Source organism: Amblyomma americanum, chromosome 4 (assembly GCF_052857255.1).
Source record: "Amblyomma americanum isolate KBUSLIRL-KWMA chromosome 4, ASM5285725v1, whole genome shotgun sequence".
Lineage (NCBI taxonomy): Eukaryota > Metazoa > Arthropoda > Arachnida > Ixodida > Ixodidae > Amblyomma > Amblyomma americanum.
The window spans coordinates 208,025,395-208,049,310 of NC_135500.1; the positions used below are offsets into that span (position 1 = coordinate 208,025,395).

The 23,916-nt window shown below is 49.0% G+C and overlaps 1 protein-coding gene across 1 annotated transcript in view; it reads right to left on the reverse strand.

The window, feature by feature from the left end:
- Window positions 1-307: 307 nt before the first annotated feature.
- The window catches only part of LOC144129194 (CD9 antigen-like), a 44,341-nt gene continuing 20,732 nt past the window's right edge, over window positions 308-23,916 (reverse strand). Inside the window, exons 2-7 of the mRNA XM_077663174.1 lie at window positions 22,726-22,792; window positions 12,998-13,282; window positions 10,802-10,900; window positions 9,696-9,905; window positions 8,247-8,330; window positions 308-7,039 (exon numbers count right to left, since the gene is read on the reverse strand). Of these exons, the coding sequence (XP_077519300.1) occupies window positions 6,995-7,039; window positions 8,247-8,330; window positions 9,696-9,905; window positions 10,802-10,900; window positions 12,998-13,282; window positions 22,726-22,791 (789 nt within the window). The 5' untranslated portion in view covers window position 22,792 and the 3' untranslated portion in view covers window positions 308-6,994. The remainder of the gene's footprint in view (window positions 7,040-8,246; window positions 8,331-9,695; window positions 9,906-10,801; window positions 10,901-12,997; window positions 13,283-22,725; window positions 22,793-23,916) is intronic.

Here is a 23,916-nt window from a genome sequence, read left to right on the forward strand (position 1 = left end):
CCACAACACAATCAGAGCAGTGCCCGACTTCGCTTCTATGTCCGTGAGTTGGTTCTGGCGAAGTGTCCTGGTACATTTGCCAAAACGTTACGAAGAAGGGTATTTGACGCGAGAAATAAAAACCACATTGCTGCTTTCCATCAAATCGCAGCTTAGTCGCGGTAGACAAGGAGACGTGGATATGTGGCGCATTTGGTAGAGCATGATTTGTGTTGAAAAAAAGAAACAAGTTTATAGTTTATAGTGCATTGGTGTGCTCATCCATATTGGCGTAATTTGTTAAATTACGAATAAAACAGTAGAGACATCTGGGAACGAAGGACGCGCTCCGCACATTTTTATTTTTCAGCACTTCTAAAATAGTCAACAGGCCATACAACGCGTAACCGCGATGTACGCAACCGATCGTCAAGTGATAAAGCATCGGCGCTCTCTTGAGCTGCACAATACATACGATTCGGTTATGACAGGAAGGCAAAGAAAGCAGAAGTGAAAGCTATATCATTTCTATATACACGTTACGTAAACTTTTAAGTCTGCAACAACACTTCTACACACCAGTCGAACAACAAGACAACGCCACAGGTATTTATTGTCCATAAATATATAACACTGTATAATCAGAGACTTTGTCAGAATGTACTTTGTAGTACATGTGCACGCATGGCTGGACCTGTACACAGGGTGACCCAACGTAAGCCAAGCATGTTCACCTACAAACGATTTGGTTCTTTGTTGTACAATCTCTTGCAACTGCACAGTTTGCGTACTACGTTCAAGGAAGAAGTCAATGGCTGTGACGCTTTCACTGGTAGCAGCACGAACTGCGAATCCGATTTTAAAGCTGGACAGACATCGCCAAAGCTCCATGCGCCTGCTTGCATTATCTAGAGGAACTCCTATTAAGCAAAGTGCGCGTTTTCATTTGTTCGTTTTTTATTATTTTCACTTGTTTGTGCACGAGATGGCTGTGAGTTGAAGCAAACATAATTTTGCGCTCCTAGCATGCCGGCTGCTGGCCTGAAATGCGGGCCTTTGTTCGCGATGTTTACTTTACGCCTCCGTCCACGTATCTGGAAGATCTGCCAGCTTTGTCTTTGCAACCACGCGACAGTAATGGGATGAAAATGATTACTTCTGACAACCTTGGACTGCTGTTCTTTTGCCACTGCGAACTTCCACAGAAAACATACCGTTCTATAGATCGTTGCAGAAATCAGTGGGCGTCAACAGCGTGGCGGAGCGTTGAAGAGAGTAACGCAGCAGACCTTCAACATGTTTTTCAGGCCGACCTGAGCCGACCCTCAGCTCATTTCAGTCTCGCCTTACTATGAACCGCCGCTAGACTTCCTTGGATCACCCCGCGCGCACCCACGCGAAAGCTTATTAAGTTTACATATGTATGTACACAACGTTGATGAAACTATTTGGAGCAGGTCCGGTTACACACAGGTCGAGGGCTACATGCATAACAAGGCCTTATATATTATATATATGTGTTCAACTCTGAACGCGCTTTGGACACGAGAGCGCGGCGGAACGCGGTTAACTTGATGCAAGCCTGCAGCGCGGGTAGAAACTATCGAACCAGCTCGCAAGCGTCCAGCTGCTGGAGCGGGACAGCGAATTCAGCGATGACGACTACATGGGCTATAACGTTGGCTGTGCGTCGATGGCCAGAGCGAAGCGTATACATCATGACTAGGCGCCCGCACCGAAGGAAGACGATCGCGGGCGCATCGGAGGTGACCAACCACACGGGACAAGATCTAACTCTGTCAATGCGATTCCGGTGTACAGAACTGGGCAGTCAAAGAAACGGCGCTTTAGCACAGAGCAGTAAGCACGGAAGACACTCAGACGGAGTCTGCATGCGCGTATTTCTGTAACCATCACGCTGACAAACCAACGTATAATGGGCTGTGATTAGCACAAGTCTTTGCCATCTTCAATATGGGACTGACAGTTCACGCACTGTCTGGCTGCAAGTGCTGTAAGTCAAGCGTTTGCTTCTCTCGCAGCATACCCGATCTTGTTCAGTTTACGAAAAGAGTCCAACAATAGACGAGTTGTTCGAGAAGGTTAGAACGTTCCGAGAGGTTTTCTGTATTAATAATTCTATGGTGAAGCCTTGGGCAAAAGTCTTCGGGCCATATATTTTGCTTTCGAGCCATATAATGGAGGAATTTGCGGCACCCCCTCGGACCAAATGGACTTAAAAGGTGAATACGCTGTTTTTTTTTCGTTTTTTTTTCATAGTGCAAGGATTTTATAACTTAAGCGGTTCCACAGGTCCACTACTCAGACACGGCTGGAAAGCAGGGCATGAGACCCGAACACTTTTCACCCATACTGTACTAAGGTAATGGTGGTAAAATGAGTTGTTAACGTAAGCACTCTTTTACACTTTCTACTGAACACGCGTCCTTACTCCCTGATCTGTATCTATATTCGGATTCAACTCAAGACCGAAGCGGCAAATACCCGCCAAAGGAAGTCCTCCAACTAAAGGCGTGGAACTACTGCCATGACATCGGGGTCAACCGCCTTGCAGCTGACTGCCCCCTGCGATGCCAAGCTAGCATGTTCGATATAACGACGTCACTGCAATAGTTCGACGCCATCGGTCAGAGGGCCTCCTCAGAGGGACATTTTCCGGTTCGTTTTGGCTCATTTGTGTTGTATGCGACTATAGACAGCAGCATCAAAAGTGAATGTATAGGCTGAGGTCTCCTGGTCTGGCTGTTATTTGTGTCTTCCAACGACGTTATGTCCGGATCATTGCTTTCATTTTGAATTGGCAGCTTATATATTCGCGCTTCAGGACGCTTAGAAGCCAATATACTCCCACTGCAACGCCGTTCGCTGAGCATATTCCTACCAGAGCCTAATGGCTGCTAGAACAAGCGAACAAGGCGTTTATGACTTCCACACATTGGCGTTTTCAGCATACGCTCTATGTGGTGATTGCACACGTATGCCTTTACGGAATACTCACAACTTGGTCTTTCATCAGCCTGATTAGGATTGGCTTTCATGATGCGGCAGATTACAACGTGCTTAGGCAGTCAAATCTGGTGATAAGCCTTCAGAAGACGTATACGCCAGTTAAAGATCTACCAGAGAGAAACTAGTGTTTCTGGATGTCAAGCTGACGCTCACCTCTTTTTTTTCCCCCATTGACTGCGGCCTCGGAGATCATTTCACTGTTCTTCGTCTAAACCCTCGTCAAACCGAAAAGACGTCATTGACTTCATGGCACCATACGCATTTTTACTTAGAGTATTTGCGCGTTTCGCAAAAGCAGAATGCGTAATGAATTCATGTGGCATCTTCCGAGTCGCCGTACCCTTTACTCCGTCCTATTCTGCGCCGGAAGCAGTAAATGCGGTGCCAGATAATGCGGCATGATGGCAATACGGGATCAGCACGGTGTGAGAGAGCTGAGGACACATCTCGCCGGTAAAAAAAGCTTGGTTCCTCTTAACTAATTGCACGACTGCATGCATCGCGACAAACCGCAGTCCCCTTTCGCATCTCGAGAATCTTTACCGTATATGAACAACCATCACTTTCACGCAGTGTCCCTGGGGCAATTTGCTGCTAAGTGATAATTTCTGCAATGTTTTCTTCAGCAAGCCTGGTCATACTATATTTTGCCTCGGAAAAGAAAAAAGTTTTTTACATCTTAATCAGTGGCTTCTGGCACATTCTTCTCATCTCTCCCTCAAGTCTGCGCAAGATGCGCCAAGTCTGAGTCAGCTGCTACACTCGCACGTTTACTATAGAACACGATGGAAGCAAGACGACCAATAAATGATTAACTGACCTCTTCAGGAGACTCCAAGAGCAGAAAAAAAAAGTTTCAGCCTGCTTACAGCTCACGCAAAGCACCTTACACGTGCCACTCCATATATGCCCGTACTCAGCAACTATCCGGCGACCTATATAACGTTAGATCACACACTACTCCTTGTGCCAAACCGACTCTCTTTGCATGAACTGCAAACGCAAGTGGAGCTTTGGGGTGTTTTTTTTTTTTCGGCAGTGTAATGTACCCGAGTATGTGATGGTATCTCCCATGACCGTTAAACAGAGCGCAAAAATAAGAACCACCATAGTTGACGCACGATACGTAAAGGACGTGTAACGCGCGGTGCGTGTGTCTGAAGCGACGCTGCACAGCCGCTAACCTAACTGCACCAACCGTGTTAGTAAAGGAACAAAAAAATTACGGCAATTTCTTTGCGCGCTTTAACAATAAGTCTCGTTTTTTGTCGTAATCCTAAACAGCAGCAAGGAGAGCAGTTGCGGAATGAAGGGTAGACCGAATTTCTTGGTTCACTGTCCCCGTGAAAAAGTGGGTTTTGGATGCAAAGCAAACAGTGTAAGATGATATTGCAGCGGTTTGCGAAATTCGCCACGCTTAGTAAAGTAAATTGGTAAGTGCCTCGTGTGTTCTACGATAACGCAGTTCTGCGCTCACTTTAGCAGCCAGGTCATCATCGAGGAGTTTACAAGAGGAGCTTGCGGCAGTGCTTAGCTTACTTGACGTCAGTCAGAGCTCAAGCGCTGACGCTATCAGTTAGAAAGACTGGTCGTCACATTTATAGCTTACATTTGAAAGAAGCACTGTAAACAACCGGTAACGAAGAATTTTAGCTCTCTGATTTGTTAATTTGTTCTCTAGTCGCAGACGTCGACGGTAAAGTTTAAATCCAGTACACAGAAAAGGACACTAAATACTGGTGAATGATAGGTAACTAAGTGCTCAAAATAAGAGAGATTTGAGCATAGCGCGATCCGCCACAGTGATCTTCAAAGCAATGCACCTACTGGCCCAACAAGAAGTTCTTCTAAAGGACCGATCTGCGTCTGCGCAGTGGCGAGTGTGCGCCTCTTGAGGCCATCTGCAGAGGTGCAGCTGGCGCTTCGAGCAACCGGTCCGCGATAGCGGATCGTGCTATGCTAAATCTCTATTGTTGGGAGGCTTGTCCATTATTTTACAAGCTTTCTCTGTTCAGTCTCACAACGTCTACCGATGTCACACAGACAACCCCAATGGTATGCTGTTGCCATTTTTATAACTGGAACAGCGTCATAATCTATGAGTACCTTTCATCTTTTGAAACATCAAGAGTATCATCTTCATCATGGCTGAGTAAAATAGAAAAGCCTCAAGTAAGCAAGGCTTAAAATGAGTTTCTGGCTATAGCGATGCGATGCGACTTCAGTGAAGTAGAAATGTGCGCCAGCGTTCGCAGTTAGATGCGCTTACAATAGGGTGAATTTTCACCAGAAGCACTGTGAAAGCATTTGCACAGCTCCTGACATGTCCAGCAAGTGGCCACGGCATATCGCGGCATCTCATTTTGATACAAGAAATAACGGCATGGCTTTGCTCGATAACATGCAGTGACAAGCAGTTTTCAGAATGTGAATGAAACCGAGCGCGCTGCTTCGTCATGCGTGCCAGGCAGCTTCAGCATGTTCGACATCAAAAATAGAGCTGTACATCGAAAATACGATGAAATAAAAATAAGTGCATCTCTTTGTGGGTGCTGTGCGTGTATTACGTACTTAGCTACAATGGAGATGGGACTTCAATGATAGTTGAATATGATGACACATTAGACATCTTGAAGTGACAGAGAAGCGTATGAGCACCTTTCACTCAACAAGAAACTACATTGCCCGTTCGCGTAGGCGGCATATACGCATACACATATTACACGGACTTCTTTCATTCCGGGACTCGACTAGAGCTATTAAAGACCCTAGCGGCATTCCTCCACTTTGCCGTGCACAGACATCAACAACGAAATGACGACCTTCACGTCCTTCCTCCACTGCGCATCCCCGGAGGAGTCGCCACACAGGAGCCACCTCGCCCTTACGTTCGTTTCTACGCGCAAGCCGACTATGAGAACCGATGATGCGTCCACCCAAATCTGCCTGAATTTGGCGTCGTTTTACAGCTCAACTGGTAAATACAATTATCTTGTTTGCTTCATCAGCGTTTCTTCAGCGTCTCCAAACACGCGGTCCCGCAGACGTGCCATGAAACTTATTCTTTGCGGTGCCCTTTGAGTGTCACGGCATAAGCCAGCGAGCTGCAGCCAAATCTGGTAGACACTTTACAAAATCGTCTGTCTCACGAAGCCAGGCGCCGACGATTCCAACCGGTATGTAAACCAGGCTGCCAGTTTTCGCCTTGCTGATGAGCTTGGACACGCGATAAACAGTACAAAATGTGAATGTCGTTCATTCCCTATTTCTCGCATTTAATATCTCAGCAACGCGCCCCGTACTCTCTAACCAAGCCAGGAAATTGATTTCAACCGGCTGCGTGGGAGTCGACGGCATTTGAATGTCCCGTCTGCAAAGAAGCAAACGTGACATTTGTCCGCGCGTAGACTTCGGACACCCCGTCACTAAGCGAGCGGAACAAGCTCAGACCTTTTCACGACCCTCGGAGCAGCTGGCTTTAGGGCTGTGGGGAAAGCATGGAGTAGTTTCAATGCCTCAACTCTCCCCTCTTTTACGAGCAGACGTTCGAAGTTGCCTCGCACAGCCCACTTTCCAATACGGCGGCGCCCGTCGATTACACTTTGAACATGGTCGAAGCGAAGCAAACCATACATACGGTTGAGCTGCCACCTCGTAACTCGGTTTCACTGACCAACACACGCCTGGTTCGTCGGTTGAAACTGCGCCACGCATTACTGTGTCGTGGGTGGGGCAATGCCACCCAAAGAAAAAGGGTTGGCTTGCGCGTCTAGCTGCCTGTGCGAGCGAATCCTCGGAGGTTGCGCTGCGCTCCTAGCTCCGCCTGAATGATGTCAAGAGGGGGCTACAGTTGCCGCAGGCAAGCCCGGCCGGGTGGCCGTGCTGTAGGGTGCAGCAGCGATCAACGCTGGGGCAGGAGCAGCAGCGGCCGGTTCCCGTCGGACGCCCCCGGCCAGCGGCGACCCGGTGCAAGCCTCCGCCGTCGCTACACCTCCTTGCAGAGGCAGATGGAGAAGATCATGCCGATGATCTGCGACAGGGGAAAGGAAGAGGATGCGGTAGGAAGCGAATGATGACCACGAGCTACCTCTATACTCATAACGACACATCATGACACAGTACGAGGACTCTACTGTGTGACGCATAAACTTGGGAACTTTCATCCTATATACAGGCGTCCTACGTCACCATCCCATGCACGCTGTGAATGATTGTGCCGGAGGCCACCTAGATAGAAACAGGAAGTACTAATCAGCACCCATCTCACATGCGCGAGGTGCGGGTTTCGATCCCCAGTGACGCCGTGTACCCACCGGTGATACAATGGGTACAAGTTTCCCCTGGCCTGGTGCTCGGCTTCGTTAAGGTGAAATGCTTGGGAGAGGGGTCTTTGATCCCACCTTGAGCAAATGAAAACACCTTGTGCCATGGAGCTCTTTGGCCACAGATGCCATTGCGCCATAAAAATCTACTATCGTCATCAGGACGTACTAATCGCCAAGTGGCACAGCTGAAGCTTACCTCAGGGCCACAAAATGTCGGCAGGCGATACAGCTTTGACGACGCGGTTTGACCTTACAGTCTGCTGCGCTTTATTATTTGGGACACGGTATTGCAAAGCTTTTTCGAACGACTCAGCCATTGCTGCCAATTACAGCTGCTGTTAAAAACGTCGGTAATCGCGCGTACGTAGCTTTTCAGTCGTACTCTGAAAAAAAGTTGACTTGAAACCTGCCGCAGTCCAGCTCACGCGCTCCCTTTTTTTCGGCTCCGGCTACCTCGTCTTGCAGGCCCGTTAAACCATACACGAACCAAACTTTATTTCTCCTAGCTTTAGTGGTGTGCTGCAGGAACGCGCCTCATTACAGAAGTCTCGGTGGAAGGAGTCCGAGCACTAGGTGCCCGCATATGGAGTTGGTCATGCAGCTTTCGAGGAAGGAACATTCGGCTGCAGTTCCGCCTGTAAATATCGCGGGCAACGAATTCTTAGAGCCTGCGAACCTTTACAGCATCGATTCGCGATCAACCGCTGTCCTGCAGCTACCGCGTCTCCTGTACTATCGCGATTATTTAGCGCACGGCTCGATGCTATTCCATTACAGATACAAACTGAACTTCGGTATACGGGCACAATCATGTGACCTGCACCGTATGAGCAGGTGACTGTGAGCGCAAGAGAGTATACCCGTGCAGAGTATACCCCCTCTTTTTTTTTTTTTTAAAGGACAACAACTCACCTCCAAGCCAGCAACACCGCAGCCCACGGCTATCAGCATCGTGCTCTCTTGTTTGATAAATTCCTCCAAGGCGCTCAAGCAGCCCTGAAAGCAAATTAAGCCAACGATATTTCACCAGAGGGGACTAAAAAGGACATCAAGCTACAAAACAGCACACGCCACAGCAGCACACAAAAACACGGCACCGCAACAAAACAGCACGGCGGAAAAAACAGCGCGGTGACAAAACAGTGCGCGAAAATAACAGCACGCCTATAAAGAACAGCACAGCGACAAAACAGCACAGAGCAGAAAGGATGCAGCTTTGCGGATCGAGCCTATGAGAGTGTAATGGACCGGTGTACGTAATTCCACGCCAATGGCCCAGCAGACTTTGCGCTCGATGATCTTCTTTTTAGAAAAATCGTGGTAAGTCGAGCCCACTTTTAACGAACCTGGCGGTTGTGTGGACTGAATTCATTGCATCCAAAGTTCTTACTAAGTGAACTTTCCAGTCTACTCCAAAACATACGAAGTCGGACAGCCTAGGTCGTTTATGCGAGTTTGTTTATTCAAACTGGACCCCATTAAGGCGCTTTTCAAGCTCCCCAGCGCAGTCACACGCCCCTCGCCAATACTCTTGCGACGAATAAGCTGGTTTAGGGACGCAATAGATATAATCGCGCAGTGGAAGCGCTCACGCTAGCGGATGGTAGGTAGGTAGGTACGTTTAGCCACTGAATTTTGTTGCCCTTTCTCACTATAGAGCTATATGCGTATACCAGTCAATTTTTCCGCTGATATATGGTCTACTGACGCTTTTATACTCGTCCCTCAAGGTTCCGCGCTCTGATATTTTGTCATTGTGCCGTTTTCTCAGTGTGCTGTTTTGAAGAGTGCGGCTTTTCGCCATTCTGTCTTTATTTATTCTGTTTCGTCTCTGTGCCGTTTTCTGCATGCTGTTTAGAGACGCGATGTTTTGTCGCGCGCAGTTATTTTATACGACGAGTTCACCAACGCAAGCACATCTATACAAACAGAGCCTGCAACGCAGAAAGACAAAGCTGCTTTTTCATATTGTGCACCCCCCCGCTTCCCTTGAACCTCGACGATATCTTCCGCCGTCGTTAAAACAGACGCGCAGTCCTTCTTCCCCTCAAATGTGGGCGAAGAGGCCACGACCGCTCCTGTACACTTTTTTTTTTTTTCCTGCAACCCCTCCTTCTACAGCTGATGCGTCGCAGAGATGTGAGCGGCCGTCTAAGCACACAAGCAGTCAATCGCGCTCTCGTCTCAAGACTGCAGGCCTGCGACCGATCTTCGGTGAGGGGCCCGCTGGGTTTACGACGAGAAGTGATGCAGCGAAGCGCTCGCCCAAGGCGGCATATATACATCGCGAACAGTACTCGGTCTGCAAGGAGACAAGAGGAGGGGAATGGGCACCACGCACGGCCGTGTACACACACGTACTGTGTTGTGCCTGTAGGGGTTGTGCGGCTTCATGTCCATGTTCTGGCAGAGCGTCTCGTTGAGCGGCCGCGGGTTCTTGTGCGAGTCCGGCTCGCCCTCGTCTCGCAGACGGCAGCACGTCTTGCTCACGTTGTCGCCGCGGCCGATGCTCTCCGCCTTCCACACGCTCTCCGCGTAGTCGCCCGGTCCGGACACGCCGCAGCACAGCATCTGCGGCCGCCGCCCCGCGGGAGGAAGAGCCGCCGTCAGACGCTCTTTCGCTTCGATATAGCGAACAGTTATAAACAAACGTTCTCGATATAACGAAAAAGAAAAAAAGTTTCGCTTTGAGCGCGCCGCGCGCGAAAAAACAAACGCTCGAGATACAAACATGTATCTCTCGTCGACGCTGATGTGTCGTCGTGCCCATGCACACACCGTAAATGCGGGCGGCACTTCGACCCCTTCGAAGCTGTCATAAACGGTGCACGGTATGGGTTACTGGCCCGCTTATTCCTGTAAACAGCTTGAAGAGGCGTGTATCCGGGAAGCACTGAGCGAGTCACTGGCAGTATTCCCTTGCTCGTTCCCGTCTTTCAGAGTTAGCGCGCTGTTCTGAGCTCCCGCTGAGCTTTCATTTGTAAGCTGGACTTGTATTGCTTCCTATAGAAGTGAGGTTGTGTAAATACCGCTATGCGTAAATATTATAACTTTTAGTAGGTTCAAAGTTTCTACAAAGAGCCGCTGTTCAGATTATCGTTTGCCACACTTATTACAGTGATAGGTCTCATTTTGCTTGCTGTGCATAAGTCGAAGTTATAACTCATCTGAGTTCCGAAACTCTCGTATCGTAGGTGTTATCTTTTTTCATTAAAAATCCTAAGGGCACAACAAGTGAAATGAAGCTTATAACAAAACAATGTAGTCGATTACGGGTCCGCAGCGCGTTTAGTGCAATGTTTAGACACAGTCGCATGAAGGAAAAAACAAAGACAATAATAGCAGCCCAACTAACAATAAGTTAATGATCAATAACTGCATGCGCCGTCTCTGCGGTCCCCTAAGAAAAAAAAATAGGCGAACGGTATCTGCATAGGAATCCGCCATGCACGGATAAATGGCCTTACCTTGGCTTGTGCCCAATCGAAGGCAGTGGTCACGTGGGTCTTCTTCCCGTATTCTCTCTTCAGGGCGTGGTTCAAGTCCTCCTTAATACCTGATAATATCTGAAAGAAACAACAGCGGCACACGGAAAACTTTATACACCTCGCGTACAAGCCTTTCGTCCACGGCTGTGCAGAGTCTGCAATTTCAACCATTAGTTTCTTTTTTTTTTTTTCCTGAGCGGCCGCATATTTTCCCTCGCATATTGAGCTGGCATTGCTTCCTTCACGGTGGGACGCAAAAAAAAATGCATTATTACAAGACCGCGCATTCTCCGGCAGGTAATAGATTCTGGACATTAGCTAAGGATCCGAGAATTCCCCTTTTGCAACATTGAGGTTATAACGGCGACGCGGATGCTGTAGCCATATATGTATGAAGGATTCTCTCCCATAGCCGTACATCTAGATCAGCGCTTAGTGCTACAAAGAATAGTTGGCATCTTCTGTGGAGTACTTCACGGGCAAAAAGGGTGGAGTCGCGTAAGTGCATCGATTGCAGTACATAATGACGTTACCATGCCCTGCCCTCGTTAGCGCCACCTGTCGTCTTGGTTGCGAGAAAACCTAAACCTTTTTACTTTTTTTTATAACTCCGCTGATGAACGCTGCGACCCTCTCAGAACTGTGCATTGTTTGAGCTCTCTTCTACGCCATCCTCCCGCGTTTCAAATGCTTCTTACAAACGCCGTTGATTTCGCCGTTCCGTGCCTTCCTATTCAGGTGTACGCAAGCCGGCAAGCTCCACCATAGCGTGTCTGAAGAAGACCACCTCCTTCTGCAGTGACGGGCGCTGTCTGTCCGGACGGTGACATTCAGGAAGTAGTTTCCCTCTCGGCACGCGGTCATATAGCCTTCAGCGTCACTTTTTCAGGACGTCGAGAGACAATGCACGCAAGCTCCAAGCGACAGCTTGATTACCCGTCCGGGGAACCACGCTTGGATGACGTTCAGTCGATGCGGCGGACCGTTCCACAGCCGCTGTCCGGGCAAAGTATGCTGCATATATATCGGAGTGCGCCGTCCGAATCCGCAAGTGCTAGTCGCACCTTCAGAGGTTGCGAGGCCCTGCGCACGGAAATTATTGTTTCGGCCGAAGTCTCCCGATTTCGCCGCTACCGTCCCGCTTATGAGTGATGCTCATAACAGTGACAGTATGAAGGGCCACTTGATCCAGCAGAGTGGTGTTTTCTCCTGGCAAAGACCAAACAGCATTGCCCCAGTCGACCGATGTTGGAAAGTGTGGTCCCTGGCATCGCCACTGCTCTTTCAGTGACGAAGCTTTCGAGCATATTTTTGGGGGGTTTCTCAAACTGCTTGTTGCACGTTCCGAATGTTTTGTGTATATTTTTCACCAATTTCAAGTGTCACGTGACCGTCTTTGTACTCTTTAAAATCCATCCTCCTTCTGAAAAAGTCGCGTACCTCCTGTCCACTCTGCGCTGACTTTAGGGCCTGAAGATAAGCCTGTCCTCTATAAGGACCGATGAGCTCCTCCCCCTATTAAACAGCTTGCTTTTCAAACCTTTGTGCGTCCCAAGCTTGAGTATGCTAACGCTATTTTTGATCCGCACCACGTTAATCTTACTAACGCCCTCGAATTGGTTCAGAACCGCGCAACACGATTCATTCTATCAAATTATTCCTACCACTCAAGCATCTCCGCACTAAAAGCTCGAATCAACTTGCCCCCCCTAGCCTCGCGCCGTAAGATAGCACGTCTTAACCTTTTTCATAAATTTTTCCATTCTTTGCCTCTTGATAACCCCTACATAAAAAGAGCCCACCGCATCGCCCGGTTCAGCCACAGTAACGCAGTGTATCCCCTACAAGCCCATACTGTGACATTTCAGCAGTCATTTTTTCAGCGTACTGCACGAGACTGGAATGACCTGCCCACCGAAGTTGCCATTATCATCAACCCACTAGAATTCAAGCGGAGCGTCGCCAACCTTTCATCTTAACATTTTTTTACCATTGTTTGCCAGATACCGTCCACTCCCTCATGTAATGTCTCAACCGAGACCTTTGAGGAAATAAATAAATAAATAAGGTCCTAACGAAATGTGCCTCCAGAGAGACGGACGTCAAGTGACTCTGGACTGGAGAGCTTAACTACTGCCCGCACACAGGGCCGCAGCAGCGCACAGGTATACACACCTTGTCCTGGAAGATGACGGCGAATATGCCGATGGCCAGCTCGCAGGCGAGTATTACGAAGAGGAAGGCGAAATAGGTGCCCAGCAGGCACTTGCTCTCCTTGACGGCGCCGCAGCAGCCGAAGAAGCCGATGAGCAGCACCAGCAGGCCCGTGCCGATGAGCGCGTACGCCAGGTACTGCGGGAGCGCGTAGTTCTCGTCCACCCGGAAGAGCCGGAACAGCGTCGACCGGTGCTCGTCGATCAGCAGGAACGCGCCCAGGCCGATCAGCGCCAGGCCCGACAGCTGCATTCACGAGCGAGGCACCCACACGGCACGGACTCAGAATAGCTCTTTTTTTCTTCCTTTTTACACAGAACAAACTATATACATGCGCGCCATATTTTGCCACAATATACATTCGAACACATCCCGAATGAGTCGCCGTTTTCCGGCGAGCAGGAAAATTGCTAAAATTGGTTGTTGGGGAAAGGAAATGGCGCAGTATATGCCTCACATCTCGGTGGACACCCGAACCGCGCCGTAGGGAAGGGCTAAAGGATGGAGTGAAAGAAGAAAGGAAGAGAAAGGTGCCGTAGTGGAGGTCTTCGGCATAATTTCGTCCACCTGGGGATCTTTAACGCGCACTGACATCGCACAGCACAAGGGCGCCTTTTCGTTTCACCTCCATCGAAACGCAGGCGCCGCGGTCGGGTTCGAACCAGGGAACTCCGGATCAGTAGCCGAGCGCCTTAACCACTGAGTCACCGCGGCGGTTAAGGCGAACAGGCGTCATCCTCGACTTCCGGGAAGATAAGGCGTATACGCCTCCATTCTCGGTCGGTTCCTCTTGAACACAGGTCAAGTAAAACGCCAAGGAAAATAATCCACTCCTTATTTAGCCCTTTTTACTTCGTTTTTCGCGGTATAAGCGTGGCTGTAGCCGGGTTCCATTTTACCCAACCTGCGCAACAAGCAAGCCTAAACGCGTTGAGCGCCCGTTCTTATAGATATACTATACTTTTTCCCACGAAGACTGGATATATGCTAAAAGATGCCGCTGCCACCAACTGCGCAGTAAGCCTGTATACGCATCCGAGCAATTACAACGACCGCTCTTTCTCTATACCCACAAAGACACAGCCTGGAAACTGTTCTGCGTACAGTTTCTCTGATAAGTGGCGAAAGAGGGTCCGAGAAAAGAAGTCTGGAGAGTCGCACGCCACGCAACTGCAGTCTCTTGAGGCGCTTCTTTCAGTTTGCTCAGGGACCGTGGCCCACGGGACGCAACGCGTGGCCGGCCATGCGAGCTAATTGACTTGGGAGAAACTCGTCGGGCCAAGCGCTCGCTTTTTTTTCAGGCCCGAGCGCGCGACCAACTTCTCTTTTCTTGAACAGACAACCGCGAACGGGCTGCGCGTATGTGTGTGCGTATTGCTGCCGTTACGCGGGCGTTTCTTGACTCTCTTTCGCGCATCTCCTCGTGCGCGTGTGTAAGATGTAAGCACCTCTCGGACACGGGGGTCACTCTTTCACGCTGCATGCGTTTAAAGGACACCATTTCGGCTTTGTTACGCAGTAGGTCGCGCCGAATGATTTTATAGGGCACTGGCCCTGGACGCTCGCCGAGGAACCAGTATCATCTGTTAATTTAAAGAAAGAAAAAGTGTCAAAGTAGGCCTACATCAGTATACATATTGCAGTGATGCGCGCCATTTTTCTGTCTTTGACAGATGACGACCCGTAGCGTAATTATACTGTCTTTCACACAACAACCATGGCGGTTCAACCCCGAGAGTGCCGTATCTCATGCACTCTAAGCCAGAAAGGATGAAACTGGCTACATGGCTTAGTCTTAAGGGGAGTAACTGCGTTGCTACAACCAGATTAGTCCCTCCAAGGGCGACCATTAGTCCGTTAGCGACAAAATACTGTATCATATTACCTGTCTATAGCTTAGAGTCGGGTTACGGTTTTGGTAACCTGTTGCGCTAGACAAATTACGTGTTGGGCAAAACAGGAAAAAAGGTTTCAGCGCGTACAGCTCTGCTTTTGGGGGTATGCAGCTTGATTACTTTTCTTCGGAGGAGGATATCAGTTTATCGGGTTATTAATTAAGGTTGCTTAATTAAATACTGATCGCTGGAAGTTCGGCAAAAGCTGGCAATCAGAAAGTTCTGAACTTTTGAACGAAACCTTTAAAAATCCGATTTATAAAGATAGATATATTTCGTTTTCTTTCCCCGCTCTCTCAATATATGCGACTGCGCCATGTATTGGTGGATCCTGCAAGCGTACATGACCACTACGTGGCGCAGGATTCTGCAGCAACGATAAAGAGAGGGAGCGTTTAAGATAAATCCGCGCTTACATGAATGCCTCGGCCACATGTGGTCTCTTGTGAAGTTTCACAACGTTCCGCCTGCAACGGTCCACGCGTCTCGCACAGTTAAAGGCAATTAAAAATTAAAAATACACTCAAATACGATATAGGCGATGTCCAACGGTGCTGCCCCCTAGTTTTTCTCTCGGAAACGCATACTACCGGTCGGTCTTAACGCAAACAAAACAAAACTTCCGAGACTATTCTTTCTCCACCTGAATTGCGCATTCTTTGGCCAGTTACCTCTCCTTCAGTAGTTACCGCGCAACTATCTGTGTCATGCACTGTGCAGTGATATACATGCAGGGTTACGCACACGACAGCACTCTGCGTACCCTGCTCTCAATCACTGCACCTATATCGCGCTTCAAGCTCCGCTGTAGGTTCCAGCTTCCTCTAAGTTGAAAAAAAAAAAGCCTTATGAAATGTACTGCACGTGCTGCATTGTTCACAAGAGAAAAAGTGCACTGACTGTTCACAGTGCATATCCGTTTGCGTATCTGTTATCGGGGACAAAGGTCTTCAGGACGAGCGAACGACAGACGAAGCTGGTAGCTGTATTATTATTAGCCGGTGTCTCGAGACCGGAGTTACGGTGGCGTAGGTCCTACTCACTTACTGCAGGGTGTATGGTAGTGAAAGGAAATGACCGCTGGTGCACATTACACTAATGTGCTTCGATCGCTTCTTGCGTGTCCTGGAGACTTTTGTCCCCGATAGTACCTACGTTTGTATACACGAATCATTTAGTCAGGAACGTTTGAAGCTTGCTGTTATTGCTTTGTTTGTTTTTTTTTTCGAGCTCGTACTTTTCTAAACGAGCCAACTGGGAGCTCGTAACGATATCCGACGCGAAGCACAGCGCAGTCAAGGTCAGCGAACGACATCGAGCCCGTTTGCTGCGGGTTTCTAGCAGTGTTCCCGATATGCACGATCGAAACACGCCCGAATCACCACCACACCACGCACGCCCTGGCCGTATGACTAACCGCTTTGTCTTGGCCTTATCGGCGCGCTGCTTGCATTGGCCCTGATTCCAGACGCGCGCTGCAGGCCCGCGAGCAAAGCGCGCACGCGCGCGCGGGGGGAGATCACCGCATGTTCGACCCGCGGTGGAGAAAAGGCGGTCGACCGGGGAAGCGGTCCCGCCGGCAGCCGCTGCGGAGGCACGTAGTTACGCCCGTAGCACAGCAGCGCGCGCGGCGGCTTAACCGGCGCGACGGTAAAGGCGCTTAATCGCCGAATCGAACGAACCGAGCGTTCGCTCACTTTAGCGGGAAATCCTTGGGGGACGGGGACGACGTGACCCGCGCGGCTGCGCCGACGTGTGGCGCTGCGGGCCGTCGCTGTGACCGATCGTTGCCCGGCGGCCACGCGGTCCAGTGTCGACGTAAAGGTGTATATACCGAATTAACGCGAATTTAACCGCCACTCTACGTGACGCTAATCTTTTTTTACCTTACACACATCTTCTTTTGCTTCCTTATAGCATGTCAGCGGTCCTCCCGCTGAAGGGACGGAGACACGTATTCTCCGCGGCATTCAAGGATCCCACAGAATCTCGCGGTTCTTCAGCCAGCATAAGGGCTAACATGGAAGACAACTGCGCACAATTGTCATGCTTAGAAAATCTCGATTTTTCAGCTCTTTGTAGCTATACTCACGTTTGTTGGGAGAAAATTGGATTTAGACATGCGCATTCTTCCCTCTCCTCCCCTCAACCCGATTTAAACTCAGGACCTCAAGACGTGAAAAGGAATCCGTGATCCCCATTTGGAAATGAATGGCTCTGTATACCTCGGAGTCTCAAAGATCAGCTTCAAAAATCTATCTTAACGTCACTGCAGTTCGCTTGCAAAAACAGCCGACGGCGGCTATATGTGTATTTCATTCTGTGGTTCTTTTTTATATCTTTGTATATAAATGCCCCGTTTTCAGTGACAGCAGCCTATGTGTCATTAGGAAGCGGCAATCTATCAATACAGCCCTACCTCTATTTGTTCTCGGCGTTCCTTTACCTGTTCCACTCTTATCGATAAATTAGAACGTACGCATGGAGAGTATACCGAGTGGAGTTAAAACGCATGCCGAGCATCGCGGTCGTGATGTGCGCAGTTTCCGGTGGTTCTCTCTATATATTCATTCACCTCTCCCTTAAAGCTTCCGTAGCGGGTCAGCGCGTACGGTGTCTTCCTCATCTTGTGTGTCTCGTCTACTTTGCGCTGTTTTTCTCCCCATGAATATTCGCCAACTAGCCCACACTTCTGCTCTGCTCCATTTAGTCATTCAAAACATCCCGAATATGCTATTTAAACAAGACATTTTCTTCATACGCTACTTCGTATACTTTTTTTTTCCGAAATGCGGCCGTAAGAATGCAAAAGTTCGTAGAGTCGTGTGATAGCAATCGAAAGGACAGGTTTTAATCTCGGCAATACGGTACATAGCTACCAGAGCGCGAATCGCACATAGAGCGCCTTGCGTGCCCCTTCGAGCGAGTGCGATGCACGAGAGAGCACGACCCATTTTATGCCGCGTCCGCACGCTGTGCCAAGGATTTTGGCCTCGGGGCAGCAGGGCATGCGTATGCCATACAGAGCAGGGCTCGTGGTCTCTGTGGTGTCGAAACGCGGCGTGGCTGAGCGACGAATCGTTGAAATTTTAAGAAGTGTGTTCTTCCGTTCTTCTTCGGCCCGGGCGAAAGCGCTAGACGTATACCGTATAGTCGCGGACTGTATGCGCTTCGAGAGTCAAACTCTTCTGAAGGCGTTACCTAATTAATTGGTATTTGATATTTGTGTGCGTAAATGCTGTTTGCGCGCTTCTGCGCAAAAGCAGCGGACTCCTCCACTTCAAGCTACGCTGTGTGAGAGGAGTGTTGGAATGCCGAAGCGCGATACAGGATCGGTCAAAAATTCCTAGGCCGCAGGGTCTGCTTTTCGTCGGTATAGCTTGGCACCTAAGATGCCGATAAAGCTATCAGTGTCCTCAGAGGGTATAGAACAATACTTCTTCTACCCTTTAATGATATTTTGAGCGTCAGGGGTGTCGTTACTCAAAAGCAGACCCTGTGGCCTGGGAACTTTTGACCGACTCTGTACATGTTATTCTTTCCACGACTGTACATATCTCGGTACCTCACCCATCACATGACCAGAGCATATAAGGACTACGGAGCCCTCGAATAGTACGCTTGTGCTTACGAGGAATACAACACCTTCGTTACGTGTGCGCATATGAGGAACATGATGTTCTCACCGCTTATGCTATACAATCCTAAGTAATCATATGTAGGATGATATGTCTATAATGCTATGGAATAATTTCCTGCCTTGCGCTGGTAAACTAACTCCCTAATTAAATGTATGCACCGACTGCTCTTATTCCAATATTTTGCGGTTGCGCCTCCCATGGTATGAACGGGCGTCTTGCCTGCTAATTAACATGCGCGGAGCGCACGCATTACTTTCGAAAGCAGAATCTGTTCTTTCAACCAAAGATAAAAGCGCGCCTAAGGTTTCTACTATCGGCGACGTTTGTTTGACGTGGAAGAAGGAAAATATAAGACCAACCATATTTTAGCACTTTTTTTTTGTCAAACAATGATCACCAGACCAGGACAGTGTTGACGGTATATCCTTTATTAATTACCGCCTGCTAGACGTGACAGTTGGCGACCTTTTTGGGAATTCTCCGTCTGTAGCTCACTTTGTGCTTTTTGCGCCCTTTTTTTATCGGCTTTAAAACTAGCTCTTGTCACCAGCTCGAAGCGCCACTTCTCATTGCCCTTTCCTGTCGGTTCACTGTTTGAAATCGCAGACTTCTCAATGCTAATTAGAGAAGAACTTTTGCATTCACGCGTAGCGGCAATCGGAGAGACGAAATAGGCGCCCTCACCAATGTATCGCTCCGCTGTTAATGACTGCTCCAGAGAATAATGGTATTCAACGTATTGTAAGGCGTTCAGGCTATTTTATGAGGCACTCATTTTCCATTCTGCTGGCTTCGATTACGTGGAGTTGCAAAGGTAAATTATTCAGTAGAGCGTTTTTAGATAGCTTCTTCGTAGGAGCACAGCTCCTCCGCTGTAGTTACTCCACTTCATCCGTAGTCGTTAACGAAGCGTTTAACGAAACTAACATGCGCAGACAGCGACGAAGAACTATGTTTAGGCGCTGCCATGCGGCACCGCAAAAAAAAAAAGGGGGGTGGGGGGAAGAGAAGGGGGCAATGCGACCCTGCAGTTCGACGAGCTCTGCCACAAAGAACGCGTCGGCAGCCGACGGTGCGTGGAACCACGTCCCGGGGCTTTTCTCAGCCAGCCATGAAAATTGCGTCACTCTCCGAACAAAAATGCACTTCACAGGTATACGCGGGGAAGTGAGTCAGGGCTGTCCGGCAAGCCACAGCCACCCACTCGAAACGGGCGCCGCTGTGCTGACGAGACTGCCTGTAGAAAAGAACGCGCATTCTCACTGAATGCTCCGGAGATTGTGTGCTAAATACCCTTGGACTCTTACAGCGATCCAATCAAGCAATAACAGTCTGCGACAAGGTCGTTGGAGTTCTTGCATTTATCGTATTGCGATTGCAGCGCTTTCGAGTATTAGCAATTAGGCGCAATTATAGTTAGAACACGAGCTGTGTAATGAAAGTTAGTGATATTCGCTGCTGAATCCAACTGCAGTTCGGTTTCAATAAAGCCTATTCGCAAGACATCTACTTATTGCCAGATTCACTCCTTATAGTACAGTTTCAGTAATAAAGTTTGACATTGTCCGACTTTTGGGTGTTTATTTTTTACCTTTGTTAGCAACAACACCGAAATTAACGCGGTCATCTCCTGTGTAATCAATTATCTTTTAGCCATAAAATAATCACGCTACTAATTTTCCATTGATAAACGCCACAAATTAAAAAAAAAAGATAGAAACATTCCCCTATGCGTTCCTTGGTTTCTGTGACTATTGGGTTCCTTCATTTGTATCATAGATTAAATGACATCCTCTACACACATATTGTGAAATAACTTGATAAAAATGTACCTGGTGCTTTGCAGCTGACGTCATTCGTCCGTAGGCCTTAGATCTAGAGCGGTTGTCCAGGATCGGCTTGAAATGCTTCCCATTTTCGCTGTTAATCTAGGACTCAGGGTATAAAATGTGCAATGCACATTGCACGTTTTTGAGCACAGAAGAATCTCGTGCTTCGCACAACGTTAGGTCGCTAACTTCCTGGTTTGTTTCGTTTTTAGGCCGGTATCATCGATACAAGCCGTCTCACGTTTTGTTTTCCGTTATTATATGCGCAAGCTCCACTGACCACGATGCGAATTGAAGCGACGCTTTTGAAACAATATATTCCCTTCTTTTCGTGGGTTTCGCAACTGATCAGGTATAGGCGGCCAGAGAAATGGAAACGATGTCATTTACTGAAACAAACTTGAGGCAGCGAACTCTTTCGTGCAGGTAGTGAGCGAAAAAGAAACCGCTACAGTATATATAAATCCAGCGCCCACTGTGTAAGTGTAATGTACAATGTGCCGACAGCATACGGGCGGGTGGGCAGCCGCGCCTCCAGGAATGGAAACGCGCCTGCCCGGCCATCAAGGCAGGCGGGCTGCTAACGGACAGACTCGCGCACCCCTCCTTCCTCTTCTCGGGCGACCACGAGATACACAGCGGCAGTCCTCCCACTGAAACGCACGCTTGCCTTCCGGCTTGCCCGACAGCGGTTTCCTTTTAACGAAAAAAAAAAAGAAACCAAAAACGATTAGACGGCGAAGAAAGAAGTGGTGCCCTTTCTGCAGCTCGTCAGATTTCTCCGCGAAGGGGAAGAAGACCATGCGTGGGGCCTTCCTTTTCCTGGCGTGGTTATAGTATAATACACGACCCCTCTCCCAGCTCTCCAGAGCAAGCTAGCGAGCCGCAAACGTTGCTTTGGCGGGACGGCACACACAGAAAGCGGCTCGGCAGGACGGAAGGGCCTTGAGTCCCGCCGGCAGACAAGCGGGCTGGGAAATAACAAGAATAACGAGTCGTCCTGGAAGTAGGTGAAGCGAATTGGATGCGAAACAAACACAAACCGCCGTTGCTTCGGCATGTGTGTACTTGTATGTGTGTGTGTTCACGCGCTATGCCTTCGCAATGCCGCATAGGATGCATGGGAACCCGTTCTCGCGGCGACGAGAGTGAAACGAGTTTTCCCTTTTCCTTTCTTTATTTTCTCTCGTCTAAAGGCTTCTCGCTGCCTCTCGAAGAGAGATCGCGCAGCGGCGGCGGTCGGCTGGCATCTCGCGGCGGCAGTGCTTCGACCTGAATACGCCGTCGTGCGGCCGCTCCTCCGTCCGCGCCGCTCTGAAAACTCCGGAAATGGGCGAAAGTTGCTCACGTCGTCGTCGCGGTGTACGAGCTTTATCGGCGCCGCTGGACCGCAAGCGAACCCCCGCAGAAAAGAATAAAAAGAAAGTTCCAGTCGGCTCCGCGCGTATCTCGCGTGAAAGGGGAACGGCCGTTTCGTCTTCGCTTCCCGCGCGCTTCCAATTTAAATGCGTTAGCCGCACGCGCGCCTGCGTGTGCCTGCGATGCTGTGGGACGCGGCATGCGGCTTGCACGCCATCCGCGCGTCAAGGAAGGAGCGCGCACTACACGTTATGCGTGGGAAAGGCGGAGGCCTGTTCGCGTCTAACGGTTCATACTGCCGGAACACGAGGCAAAATGTATACTTTGTTTTATTTATAGATACCGCGATCGTGTTTCCAAGAACTTACAATTAACAGAAAATAAGAGGAGACAGGGTACAGATCTGAATATACCCGATATCGCAATATAGTGAAAGCTACACGCATAGCTATAGCTATACGTATACACAGTCATGCGGTGATTCAACGCGACACAGCACACAAAACGCGAGGATAAGAAATACAACGATATCAGTCAGTTTGCGTCTCAAGAAACCAAAACAACGAAGCGGGAGGGGGGGGGGGGGTAATGATCCATTAAACTAAAGATAATAATGCCAATGATAATAATAATAATAATAATAATAATAATAATAATAATAATAATAATAATAATAATAATAATAATAATAGTAATAAAAAGTAGGAATACTAGCAGTAGTAGCATAAGAAGCAATATATGTAGCCACTGTGTAGGGGCCTTGCAAAAAGCGTGTACGATATCTTGGGCTCGGTGATCCAAACCGCTGCTGAAAGCCCTCCTCAGTTGTCTGCGGATGTTTTACTGCAGTGCTTCTTTGTTACTGTTTGGAGGGCTGTGTGCAGCCACTCGGCCGGATTATGCAGGCATTCACAGGCACAACAGAATAGAAGTGCAAAAAAAAAGAAGCAAGAAGACTCACTTACCCAGAAGATAAGATTGAAAGTGATGAGAAGAGCCTTGGCGCACTTGGCACCACAGGTGAGAGCCATGCTGAAAGAAGAGGAGTATCAAGTCAGTTCTCGGCGTGAATTAATGATGACGACCAGCTAATAAAGGACCTGCTTTGTCATGTAAGGAAGATCACCCTACAATTAGAAGTACTCCTGTAGGTCGCTCCGATGGTCGATAATGGCTACATAGCAGATTACATCCGAATAACTCATAACTGTGCACAGCGAGTCAGTTACCAAGGCCGAAAAGTTTCCCTCGCCCTTTTCACACGACCACTGCGCGCATGCACGCCTCCGCTCCTCCACCTCTATTGGTTGAAAACAAACGCCAGCTCCTACTGCGCATGCGCAGTTCATGTTAGTGACAGGCGCCTGCGACAGATGGCGGCAGCTGTCAAGCACACATTTGCCGCTTCGCAGGCGCAGTTGTTGCCTCGCGCAAATGATCGCGCCTACGTCTCCCATGATGAGTTGTCTTCAACCATTAGCAGACGAATTTACGCAATTGCTTCCTAGAGGGCGCCATATCTTGTGAAAACGGCGGAGTCTCTACGTTGCTGAAAGGTAAGTACGCAAATTACCAACGTTAGTACGAGGAGCACGCTGACGCTTAGAGCTGTGTATATGATGCACATACGCGCGCGTACACACATAGACGCGCGCGCGCATGCACGAACACATGCACACAAACACGCACGCGCACAAATACAGGCGATGATGATGATGATGATGACCTCAGGCTCAGCATGTTGCCTTTTTGTTTATTGTGTTGTTCAGCGCTGCCCGATTAAAATACAGAGGCTCGTTCGTTTCTATTCTCTGATCATCTTCCACGGGGAGCGGTCGACGATGATGGAAGCACACCTGGCGCGCTTGAGCTTCAGCCAATGAGGCAAACAATCCCATTGGAATACGACTGGAAACGAATCGGTTCGGCTGCGTCGCGGACGTGCGGCCGATGCAAAACGCTGCACTGGAAATGCAACCATTGTGTATGAGAGTCCGTTCCTAAACGACCGAAGCTGAAAGAAAACTGCAAGAAGCAGCCGAAAGGCCTCGCCGCGTGTTGTCCGCTCAGGAACGGACGACCGATAAAAGGTGTAACCCGTACAGTACGGCAGTTCAATCTGTCCTAGCAATGCAGTATCCTAGCGCTGTACCAAA